We start from the raw sequence: 12,682 nt of genomic DNA, 5'->3' as shown, positions 1-12,682 counted from the left end.
CCTGACTGCTCATTGGAAGGACAGATAATGAAGCTGAAGCTCCAATATTTTGGCCACCTAATGCGAAGAGAAAACTCTCTGGAAAAGACCCTGATGCTGGGAAAGACTGAAGGCAAAAGGAGAAGGGGACGGCAGAGGATGAGATGGCTAGATAGCATCACGGATGCAATGAATATGAACTTGAGCACGCTCCGGGAGAGAGCGCAGGACAGGAAGGCCTGGCGTGCTATGGTCCATGGGGTCACGAAGAGTCGGACACGACTGAACGACTGAACAACAACAATCATGGGTGCACAATAAAGGCTCATGTGGAAATTTATCATGGATCTTCTTATGCTCTTAGGTTTAACTTTTATGTTTAAATGAACAAGCAGACAGAATTAGCTATGAGAAATGTTGCTCAGTCTAAAAGGTTCTAAAAGGAACCACAAGATGCACAGAAAGGAATGGTGGGTCAACTATTTGGATGATGGGCTGCCAGCCACTAATTTCTATGGTACAAGTCATGAAAAAATAACGGCTTATGAATAATACTGAAAACATGACTAAATGAGAAGTAAAAATAGTGAAAATTTCAAACCTAGATTTAGGAAAACATCTCTGGATGGTAATATATATGGGTGAAGGAGGTAAAACTGGACAGGCAGTGGAAGATGGGATGGCTGACAATATGGGGATTCTTGGGAATGTTTGGCCAAAAGACTATCCTATCAGGGTTATAATTTGACCATCAACCCAGTTTTAATTGCTTTCACTGTTAGCTGCACCACTTTGTCCGTTTCTCTAGAACCACCCTGTTAGGACACAAGGAAAAGAATAGTGGTAACCAGAGGACCCCAGATTTACCAGGCATGTATTCACAGCACTCCCCTTCAGTCAATGAGGAAGTGGAGAGCAGTGAGACAGCATATTGCAGAGAATATACTGGGGAAGGGGCCTGTTTAAAAGGCCTGTGAATGCTTGGCTGTGCTCCTCCTCAATCCTTCCTCCAGACTGAGAAGTTGGGATACACACAAGGAGGGAGTGTCAACCTGAGACTTGTGCCATGTTTCCATGACAACAGAAGGGTGAAGTAAATGAAGGAATACTGGATTTTGCATGGAATCAGCAGGGCTCCATGCAGGGCTCCACAAAGGACTGCACCGCACCATTATAAGTGTCTGACAGAAACATACTTCTGGGTGGGGTGGGGGGGTTGGAAGTGAATGTCCTCAGACCGGCAGAGGCTGCTCAACCAATAAGATAGGTTCCCCCCTTCAGGCTCTTCTCCCCTTCATGGCAATCTTGGGAACAAGCCTCACTGACCACAATGGGAGTTACTTCTGAGTAGACTTCCTGGACCAATGCCCAAGTCTGCCCATTTTTTTCCCTTTCCCTCTAAATACCAGGCTTCAACATTAGCAGGCACCCCTGAATAGCACAAACGTGTGATAGTGCATTTTCGGGAACAAGCCTCATTGACTACAACAGGAGTTAGCAGGAACCCCTGAACTAAGAACAGAAGAACAGAAGACGAGCCATGCTGGATCAGACCAGGAGTCCATCTAGTCCAGCATTCTGTTCACACAGCGGCCAACCAGGTGTGGACTGGGAACCCACAAGCAGAGCATGAGCGCAACTGCACCCTCCCACCCATGTTCCTTAGCAACTGGTGTACATAGGCTCACTGCCTCTGGTACTGGAGGTAGCACATAGCCATCAAGACTAGTAGCCACTGATAGTCTTTTCCTCTAGGAATTTGTCCAACCCCCTTTTAAAGCCATCCAAATTGGTGGCCAACTAATGTGCTATCACGTGATAGCACAAATGCGTGTTAGTGCTATTTTGCGATTGAGTGATAGAGTGATAGCGACATCCTGACATAGAGGGTATGCATATTGATGGAAGATCTGCGCAATAGTGTTATAATGAGATAGTGCCTTAACATGTAATACGAAAACTGGACTATGATGCTTGCAGAATTGTTTCCCAGGTCCAAAGGACACAAAGGCTGTGGACCCTCCCGATATGTAGCTCTGGGGAAGTGACCTGAGATAAACCTGATTTTCAGACTGTAGTGGGAGTACTTGCTGGACCGCGATAGCACGCTTATATACACTAGTGAGCTAGCGCTTATTTTCAATGTTTGTTGGTTTGTTTTTTAAATTGGTCCCTTGGCATCCTGCTCCAAAATGGCAGTGAAACTTCCTGAAAACAGGGAAGGAAAGGGTTGGGTCAGTGAGGTCACAGGCAGGTGAGCGACACACCCCCATGGGCTTGGCTACACGCCCCCATATGCAGGTCTATGATACCGACGCAGGTGCGGGTGATGGAACACACCCCAACAGGATTGTAACTGAGCTGAAGTAAAGAGGAAAAGTCAGACTATAATCAGCCTCAGAAGAACCGGTTTTTCCGTGATAAACTCTGGGGTGGCTGCTGGATGGCCACAACGCCATGTATCCCTAACGACCTCCACATGCAGCCAGTTCAAAGTAAATCGCTGGTGGAAACACACCCCTGGAGAGTCTTACCACACTCTTCAAAGCACAGGTGGGAAATCCATGGCCCATCAAATGTTGTTGGACTCCAACTCCCACTATCCTTGACCATTGGCCATGCTGGCTGGGGCAGATGGGGATTGGAGTTCAACAACACCTGGAGAGCCACATGTTCCTGCATTGGCCCCAGGAGCATAACCAAGTCACCTGTAGTGTTAGAGGGGCTAGAGATCCATAATGCCTTGCTTAAGTTCATTATTAGTGCAATTCCCCTGCTAGTAAGCCTCTGAGCATGTGAAGATGAGTCAAAGGGCCAATAGCGCAGCCTAGCACATTCCATACTAATGAGTAGAGTGCTTTATCAAGCACTCTGCCTTGGAAGTGAAGTTTGTTTGTCTTAAAGCTGCAGGTGGCTGTGCTGAGAACCAGACGCTGTTAGTCCACGCTGGGAATAAACACGAGGGGATGCTTGCTGCTGTCATGCTGCCTCATTGCTAATGTGTATGGTATAAAACCCATGTTACCCAATGGCTCTGGGTTCAGAGAAGCTGTCTGATCCAACCATTGGGTACGCCTGTGTACTGATTGTACTCAATAAAGTGCTCCTTTTAAGTAAACCTGGATCTGATTTATCACTACCTTGGCACCTCTAAATTAAAAGTTCGAAGCCCACGGATGGGGCAATACAGTTCCCCATGCTTGGCTTAAAGAAAAACTAGATTTGAACTGAATCCAAAAATTCTCAGCTTTACAACTGTTTACTATGGTGCACTGCTACTTCTTTTTAAATATTTGAAGACATCTTTTGCATTATGTTATAAAGTTACAAACTAAGACAAATGCTATAACTTGAAAGTACTCACATCACATCCGCTGTGTGCTTATGGGTAAAAGCAAGAAGGTCAGCAGCTCTACCAGTTCCCTCATATACTACTACAGGGACAGCAGGTTTGTCCGTTACATATTCCCACACTGTCAGGATCTCGTTGGGACCACCTTCTACCACCAGCCCAACTAAGGGCACTCCTTGGCCCATTCCTATTTCAAACCACACAGAAACTGTAACCAGCAGTACAAGGCAGAGTTCCTCAATACATATCATCATCCATTGTTTTTCCCACTAAGGGGAGGAAAATCTTAAAAGAGAAAGCAAGGCTGACACCGAATTAAAGAAATTGTAGTCAATTAAATGAGTTCTAGTCAATTAAATAATTAATCTCATCGATTAAATTTGCACGAACTTCCATATAAGTAAAAGCAATGTTTTTGCAGAAAACAAGCAGACATTATTTGCTTTTGAGTGTCATAGCAGGCATCTTATTAGAAGATGCATTCCCACTGTGTGAGAGGGAAGGAAGGATGCCTCTTCTAAGATCTGCATTTTTTAATAAGTACTTTTACTGTTGATGAAAAACATTTTGTACTGTTAATTAGAACTGAATGGAAAAATCAAATCATATGGTGAGATCTACATAGATATCCTGAGCTAAAACATCTTAATACAGGCAAATAGTAGTAGTTCCATAACTAATCTAATATAACAAATGTATTAAAATAATTTAAGAACAAGAACATGTGGAAAGAACAAGAATAATACTGACAGAGCTATAACATTTTTTATTTCTGGGTCTTAGTTTTAATGCAAAGCAAAAAATAAATACACATGAACTTGTAATAAAAGGTGCTAAATGTAATGGTCTCTTTCAAGATACTTTGCGACTAAGTTGTTACTGGCTACCAAAAGAGTTGTCACCAATTTATGGAGATGAGAAAAGAACACTACACAAGAGTAGAGGCTTCAAAACAAACAGCTGCTTTCAAACAGAATTCTATATGAAACCTATGTAGTACCATTTCACCAAACAAAAATTGGACCAAGTTTTGTTCAGCTCCCTTTGAAATAAACACCAGAATACCATAAGCCAATTTCATGGTCAGTTAATCCCCCACACACTGGACAGGATGGGAATCAGATGATGAGCAGGTGGCTGAAATGCTCTAGAGATTTGCAAATCAGACTTAAGGTGTGTCTCAATCACCTCTCTGGAAAATATGTCATGGTGGCACCCAGCGTATATTCTCTCTATGGGCAGAAGGTAGATTTCCAAATGTTTGGGACCAATTTTCAGAATCCCCTGCCAGCATGGCCAATGGTCAGGAATGCTGGGAGTTGAAGTCCAAAACGTCTGGAGATCTACTTTCTGCCCACCTCTGGTCTAGACCACTGTCACCTCTTTGAGAAGTGCCTGAAAGAAGCAGCTGCTTACAGAGGGAACACAGACTAAGGGTTACTTACTAGTATGTATTTTCTGAAGTGACAGGTACTTCTCCAGATTTCTCCTGAGTTTCATCTCATTGCCGTACTTGCCCACTGTGCCATCATCAGCCAGTATGAAATGGGAATGCATGCTGTTGAGGGTGCTCAGCTTGCTCAGAGGGCTGCTCAATGTCTGATACAGGCAGACTACCTGAGGAGAATCAAAGTAAAAAACAGCCCCTCCAAAGAAGATGTCCCCCAGGACACCTCCCATTCTTACCGTAATCCCTTCTTTCTGCCTAATAGAGAAACAAAGTATTTTATTTTAGAGCAGGTCATGACATTAACTTATTCTGAGTCATTTTCGTAGTATTCTCTCTCATGGCAGTATCCTTGCACTGAGCTGAGAGGCCTCGCTGAAATATTCATTTATTAAATTTTTATTATTCCTCTCCACCAAAAATCGTGCTCAAGGCCATTGCTTGGGGTTGTGGCTTGATGATAATAGATTGACTTAAGGCACAATCCTATCCATATTTAGACAGAAAAAAGTCCTACAGCTCCCAGCATTCCCCAGCCAAGATAACTGGCTGGGGAATGCTGGGAGTTGTAGGACTTTTTTCTGCCTAAACATGCATAGGCTTGCGCCTTTATTGGCTGGGTGATGTATCATGGTCCTTTCCAGATAACATTCGCTGTTGTTTTTAAAAATCGCATTAGTGCTCAATTTATGTCATCGGTGATCCAGCCCTGGCTGCATATTATCCTGTCCCCACGTAACGGAATAATGGTAGCCTTGCAGCAGTGGGACAAAATATGTGTATCCCACTATCAGATGTCAAGTCTCCCTTTTATCACTTTAAAAAAAAATCATGCAAGATGTGTGCTCTAGCAAGTGCACAAAAAAGAACTACATTTTGAAAATAAAGAGAAACATGACAAAATGGAAGGGCATTGCTTCAGGGTGTGGCCTGATAGTGTTTGTCCCCTTGCTTAACTTAAACACTAGCAAGCAAGGGATTGCAAATGCATCCCCACAAAAAGTAGTCTTTCATCAAAGGAAGAACCCTATGCATGTCTACTCAGAAGTAATTCCCACTGCATTCAAATCTCTCCCACAACATTGCTACCATTTAAAAAAATCAAATAGTATTATGTTGCTGTATTTAAAATGATATGAATACACTTTTTAGCATATATGTAAACCTTGAGTTAATGGTACACAAACAGTTTCCCTGTACTTTATAGCTGAACATTTCCTCTATTATAAATCCCGCAATAAAGCTCATAAAGATAAAAAGTTGGACTTAGTTCTGTATGTAAATACCTACTAAAAATGAATGATCAAGGATAAAATTTTCAACTGCATGTGCAAATGAAAGCACAAACCTCGGTTTATGTTCACCTATCTTTAAAGTGCATCATAAATGCCTATTTTTTTAAAAAAGAGATTCAAAAGGGGCATGATAAGAAGGCATTTTTCATGTTGAAAACAGGAGAGATGCAATTAAAAACAAACAAACAAACAAAACTACACCCTATTACCACCCTGAAAATATTAAGATTTATGCTATTCATGTGCAAATATAAAATGCTCTTTTTATTTTATTTTTTTTAGCAACAATGCATTTCATTGTTGAATGGGGTACAGCTACCCTTGAAAGACCAGGTCCGCAGCCTGAGGGTCATTTTGGACTCCCAGCTGTCCATGGAGGCTCAGGTGTCAGCTGTGAGCCGGACAGCGCTGTATCAACTCCATCTGATACGGCGGCTGCGCCCCTACCTTCCCGACCATCTGCTCCCATCGGTAGTACATGCCCTGGTCTCCTCTCGTTTAGACTACTGTAATGCGCTCTACGTGGGGTTACCCTTGAAGACGGTTCGGAAACTGCAGCTGGTACAGAATGCGGTGGCTCGCCTGATTAAAGGCAGCCGCCGGCGAGATCACATCACTCCAGTGCTGAAGGAGTTGCACTGGTTACCAGTTGTTTTCCGGGCCAAATTCAAGGTGTTGGTTTTGACCTTTAAAACCCTATATGGTTCCTGCCCAGCCTATCTTAAGGAGCGCCTCCAGCAACACCAGACAGGCCGCTTAACAAGATCAGCCTCGGATGGCCTTCTCTCTGTCCCATCAGCCAGGACAGCTAGACTGGTGGGGACGAGGGAGAGGGCCTTCTCTGTGGTGGCCCCCACTCTGTGGAACTCCCTCCCTAGGGAACTCCGTCATGCCCCCTCTTTAATGAGCTTCCGTCGTGCATTAAAAACGTGGTTGTTCAGGCAGGCATTTGGGGTGGGTTAGGGTATTTTTTTAAAAAAAAAATTATGGTAAAATTTTATTGTTTTAAAATTGTTTATGGTGGGTTGTACATCGCCCAGAGTGGCTGGGTGACCAGTCAGATGGGCGATTAATAAATTTAATAAATAAATAAATAAATAAAATTCATACAGCTGCAAAGAAAGGCTCGCAACTGTTAATTTCCAAGTTTACAGGAGCTCTGACCCAGATGTAGTCACATATGGTTATATAGGAATCAGTGTAGTGGACAGAATAGACTTGGATCACAAGATTCAAGTTCAAATCCCCATTCAGCAATACACCTCACTAGATGACCTTGGGCAAGACACTTTGGGGCTTTTCACACAATATGCTAACCCACACTCAACTGTTGAGCGTGGGTTATTTTGAACCACAGGTTGTTTGTTAAACCATGGGTTAACGTGTTGTCTGAACACAGCATATTTTCTACAGGGTGGGTTATTGTGTTGTCTGAATGCAGCCAGGCTTGTTAACCACCCTGAACAACCCAACAATGAACCATGGGTTTCTCAAGGTGGCTTGATTGAGAAAAAGAAGCCACATTGCATGATTAACAAGCCACCCTGGCCATGTTCAGACAACACAATAACCCACAGTTCAACAAACAACCCACAATTCAAAACAACCTACTCTCAACCACTGAGTGTGGGTTAGTGTGTTGTGTGAACAGCCCCCACCCCCCGCTATTTCATGATGCTATTGTGAGTATAAGGTGGGGATAACCCCACCTATGCCTAGAAGGAGGGCAAATGACATATATGATGATCAAACAAGCAGATGTTACATATGAGCAGGTCGTCTCATGTCAGTTTAACAGGCAATTTTGGATAACACTGATTATTTAGTTCCATTCCAGTATGGCTTTGGGACAGAAACTGCCTTGGTCACCCTGCTGGATGACATATGCTGGGGAATAGATGGAGGGGGACTGTGACCCTATTGGTTCTTCTGGACCTTGCAGCAGCTTTTGGTACCATTGACCATGGAAACCTTTGGGATAGTCTCTCTGGGATGGGACTGGGGGGCATGGTGTTACAGTGGCTCATCCTTTCTGGGGCACAGACCCAGAAGGTGATACTGAGGGGAGAGCTTTTGTTCTGCCCCTTGGCCATTGACATTTAGGGTGTCTTGGCCCCCATACTTTTCAACATCTACATGAAACCTCTAAGGTATCATCAATATGTAGATAACATCCATCTCTACCTCTATTTGCCAACATCTAATCCTAGGAAGGCAAAACAAAATAAAGAGCATTCATTAACTCACATCTTTTCCAATGAGGTCCTGCTGGTTCTCAATTATACCCCATGGGGGGATTCCAATGGCACAAATCTTTCTTAAATACTGAGAAGCATGGATTTTCAATGCATCTCCCACATGCTTGGACACACCTAGACAAAATTATTATGATTAGAAAACACTTGGCAGTTTGCCATCACAGCACATTTACAGCAGGAAAAAGGAAACGGCCCCTAGCTTAAAAGAAGCTGAGCAACAAAGAATGTAGTGGAGTTACTGCAGCACTATTATGGAAGACGTAGCACCTGTGGAAATGCTCCACAATAATGTGCAGTTGTTACTCAGTTATTGGATTGGAAATCCAGTGGATTTCCTCAAGATATCAGCAAAATGAAATACTATCTTGATGGGATAAAGCAATACTTTTCCACAACATCCTCTGCACAAGGCATTTATCCTGTGTTCGTCATTCCCTACTCACAGTTGTTTACAAGTTCCTTAAACAATATTATGACTCTCCAGTTTTGCTTTGGTGTCTAACCAGCACTTTTGGCAAGTTCTTTTAGAGCAGGGAAAATGTGACATTTAATTGTGAAAGTGAAAGTGTGGGCCTACTTTTCAAAACCGAATCCTGCCCCCCATAGCCCCGAACCAAACATGGCTTCCAGCCCTGAGAATGAGGTGAGGAACACTTCCGCTTCCTAACCTAAGAGCTGCATCCCTTTCAACCCAATCTCAATCCTAACTCACGGATGTTTCTCATGGGAAGAGAAGCAATGCAAATATGTTTCCCTCTCCTCCGCAGCCTTGGAGCAGCCTTCAGAAGGGGTAGGAGGGGCAAGATGATCTTCTCAATGGTGGTTGTTGCTCAACAGGATGGAAGGACTGGCTCCCAAAGGAAGAGGACAAGATAATATCTTGTGATCATACTTGGAAGCCAATACTCAGGTCCATGTTTTCAGTACATGGGTACCTTTGGATTAAAATAAGATACATCCTGACTTCAAAGAGTCCTAAGTTGTTGGGAGAGGTGAGGGGATACCAAACAATCTATGGGGAACTGGCTCAGCCTCCCCTGCTCCTAAGTTCTGGTGTCCAACCCAACATTTTGTTGTGACAACAATGCCTTGGACACAGGGGTGGGAAAGTGCAGGAGGGTTCTCTGTGCCTCCTTATTCTGCCACCATTGCCACAAACCAGGCCTACCAGGCCTGCTGTCTCTTCATATCATGATGCAGGACAGTTTGGGAGGAAAGTGAGCCTGAGTGCCTCTCAACTAAAGAAAACCTGCCTGAGATTGGAGCTTGGTGGTACTTAATTTCTAGCCAGAAGCAGCCTGAGGGCCAAACTAGATGTAATGGTGGCAGTTAAGTTCATTTCAACTCGAGTCTGCTCCAACCTCATATACAGCATAGGGTGGGGTACAATTTTCAGAGCAAGGATGGCACACAGGTGAGGGGGATGCTAAACCCTCTTCCTGCCTGTAGTTTACCTCCCCTCAGCCAGTCTAGAAGCTGCTTTTCGTCAGCGAAGTTCAGATTACCAAGAGCTCAACTAGTCAACTGGGAGAAAAGTGCTTGGAGGGAAAGGCTACAGAGAATTTCAGCAACAAATGTGGGAAGAATACAGTTCCACTAACCCTCTCATACTCTAAAAGTTCAATCCCTCCTTACTCCTCTGAGTGTACGATTAAGGCAGACTCAAGTTTCAACAAACAGATGCACTGCTGTCTGGTTGGTTCTCTGGAGTTTCCTCTGCCTGTAAGTACCAATGAGCCTAGGCATCCATTACAGAAAGCAGCAGGATCGCATGCCCAGAATACTCCAGTGTACAACATACCCGATAAGCATGTGCACACCAAGATACAGAAGACATCGGTCCTTGACATCTCCAGGTAGGGCTAGGAAAGATTCCTGTCTGAAACCCTGGAAAACTGCTCCCAGTCCATGTAGAAAATACTGAGCTAGCCACACCCATTGTCTGACTCCATATCAAGCAGCTTCCTATGTTTCTATGATCCTGTCAGATCAATAGATCCTCCTTCCCCCTTCGCAATCAACATCACAAGGAGACAAAGCTCCAGATTAATATTATTTTATTTTGCTAGAAACTAGCCTCTTTACAAATGCAGATTCCAGAAAACACTCAGAATGCCTCAGGCCTCTAAACAACTAATTTGCGATCCCTAATTAGAGGAGAGGAACCAGAGGATAGAGAAGTTGCCAACAGTTTGGTCATGAATCTCACGGTCAGACTTGCTTCGCCGTGATGCCCCTCCCTTAGGGTGGCACCCTCTTGCATTGGCTTCCAAGAGTGGCTATCCTGGCAGAGCATCTGAGCCCTGCCCCTAACTCTTCCTGCTTTGCCTTGCAATGAGCCCTAGCATGTCTCAAGTCACACCTCAATTCCTCCTCCTCCTTGGAAACTTGAGTTCTCACAGTGGAGGGAGGGGGAAGGGATTTAGCCTGGGCCATCTGTTTGTAAAGGTCTTTGGAAGAATCTCTCCTAGCCTCTTGGCTCACTAGGGAGGATCCCTCCCCCAGTCCCTGATCTAGTTGCTCCAACTCTGATTCAGAATCAGAGCTGTCAGACATCTCCAGGCGCTTGGACTCATCCCTGAAAGATCCTAAGATATCACATTACATTAAAAAAGAGAGAGGTCTGTACCAGTGTTGATGCCTTCTGTTAGTATCCATGCTCCTGTAGTCTCTGCAGCTTTGATCAAGCCTTTGCTGAAAAGCTGTTTAAGTTTAGATGGAAGTTTGAAGTTCTGGATGCCACCATGAACAGAAATGACCAGTTTTGGCAATTCCATCTGCCATTCTTTCACCATGAGTTGCAACAACTGGTCCATCTTGGTATCATAAGAGGTTCTGATATACTGGGGGGTGGGGAAAATGAACAGCGGTGGTTGTTAGAACACATACACACACTGTGAAAGAAAAGAGAGCATATCTTTTCCAGAGAGGAGATAGTATCTTAGTTCTCGCCTCTTCAGTTTGATGCCAGCTTAGTTCTTAGTCATTCCTTACATTTTTATACCACCCACCCAATAGCCAAAGCTCTCTGGGTGATTTGCTGCATTATAAAACATAATATAAAACCTTTAACTTTCAAGAATTTAAAACAGTTTGAACACAAGTTAAAAACAATTAACAATAAAACTACCAGGGCCTGATTAAAAAAAACTAAAATGCCTCATCATATGCAATCAAATGTCTGGTAGTAGAGGAAAGTCTTAACTTGGCACTAAAAAGATGGTAATGTTGATGTTAGATGGTCCTCACTGGGGCAAGCATTCCACAGTTGGGGGGCCACCACGAAAAAGGCCCTCTCCCCTTGTTGCCCTCTTCTGAACCTCCCTCAGAGGAGGCACTCAGTTGTTGATCGCAGTGTGTGGGTATTCAGTTGATTTCAAATATTTTCAACTGTATAGTATGGTCAGTTTTCAAAGACATGCTTGTAATGATATTCAGACACAAAAATCATGGTTAGCATAATGTAACGTTGCCTCACCTTTTCCTTTCCTGGCTTCAAAACTCTAACAGGAATGGAAATCCATTCATTAATAATTATAGTGAAATAAAAAAGATGCTATCACTGACCTTAGTAGTTTTTGGCTTGGCCTACATCTAGGGTAGGGAAGCCCCCAACATGCTTGCCTAGACACCTTCTCTCTTATTCTGTCTGAGGGGCAATCTACATTACAACTTTAAACTGGTTTCAAACCTGTTTTTATACAGGAATTCTGGGAATTGTAGCTCTAGGAAGAGGGGCCGCTTGGGCAGGGGACAGGGGTCGCCAGCAAAGAATTCTCAGTACCCTCATGGAACTGCAGGATCCCTTTAAATAAATCAGTTTGAAACCAGTTTAAAGTTGTAATGTAGATTGGCTCTGTCTCTCTCTCTCTCTCTCTCTCTCTCTCACACACACACACTGATTGACAAACATAACTGATTGACAAACATACATGTTTATCTATCTGTTTCATCACTCAGAGCTGAACATGCTGTCTTAATTTAAAAGCCTTGTGCTTGAGACAATGTGAAGTATCAGGAACACCACCTATAGTGTTTCATGCATTTCACACATGCATGTCCTCCCTTGATGCTGCACTCATCACATTATGAGAAATCATGTAGAAAACTCAAACTTATTATTTCAAGAGGGGTAGCCATGTTAGTCTGTTGCAGCAAAAACAAAAAGAGGTTTTGGCACCTTAAAGACTAACACATTTATTCTAGCATGAACTATTCTAGCGTCTGATTAACTGGACAGTGTCCATGAAAGCTTATGCCAGAATAAATGTATTAGTCTCTAAGGTGCCAAAAAACTTTTTCTTTTTCTTTTTATCTAACCTCAACAGCTTTATGTTTAGCAGTAATATTC

At 43.4% G+C, this 12,682-nt stretch overlaps 1 protein-coding gene across 1 annotated transcript in view; it reads right to left on the bottom strand.

The window, feature by feature from the left end:
• Nucleotides 1–12,682, bottom strand: part of TRPM6 (transient receptor potential cation channel subfamily M member 6) — a 119,789-nt gene that overhangs the window by 86,976 nt on the left and 20,131 nt on the right. Inside the window, exons 5-8 of the mRNA XM_084829662.1 lie at nucleotides 10,961–11,174; nucleotides 8,321–8,445; nucleotides 4,777–4,948; nucleotides 3,344–3,518 (exon numbers count right to left, since the gene is read on the bottom strand). Coding sequence (XP_084685788.1) covers nucleotides 3,344–3,518; nucleotides 4,777–4,948; nucleotides 8,321–8,445; nucleotides 10,961–11,174 — 686 coding nt within the window. The remainder of the gene's footprint in view (nucleotides 1–3,343; nucleotides 3,519–4,776; nucleotides 4,949–8,320; nucleotides 8,446–10,960; nucleotides 11,175–12,682) is intronic.

This window comes from Heloderma suspectum, chromosome 2, assembly GCF_057233095.1.
Source record: "Heloderma suspectum isolate Gila_16-S chromosome 2, 16-S_ref, whole genome shotgun sequence".
In the NCBI taxonomy this organism is placed as follows: Eukaryota; Metazoa; Chordata; class Lepidosauria; order Squamata; family Helodermatidae; genus Heloderma; species Heloderma suspectum.
Note: the sequence above shows the minus strand (reverse complement) of the source record. Positions and strands in the feature narration are given on the sequence as shown.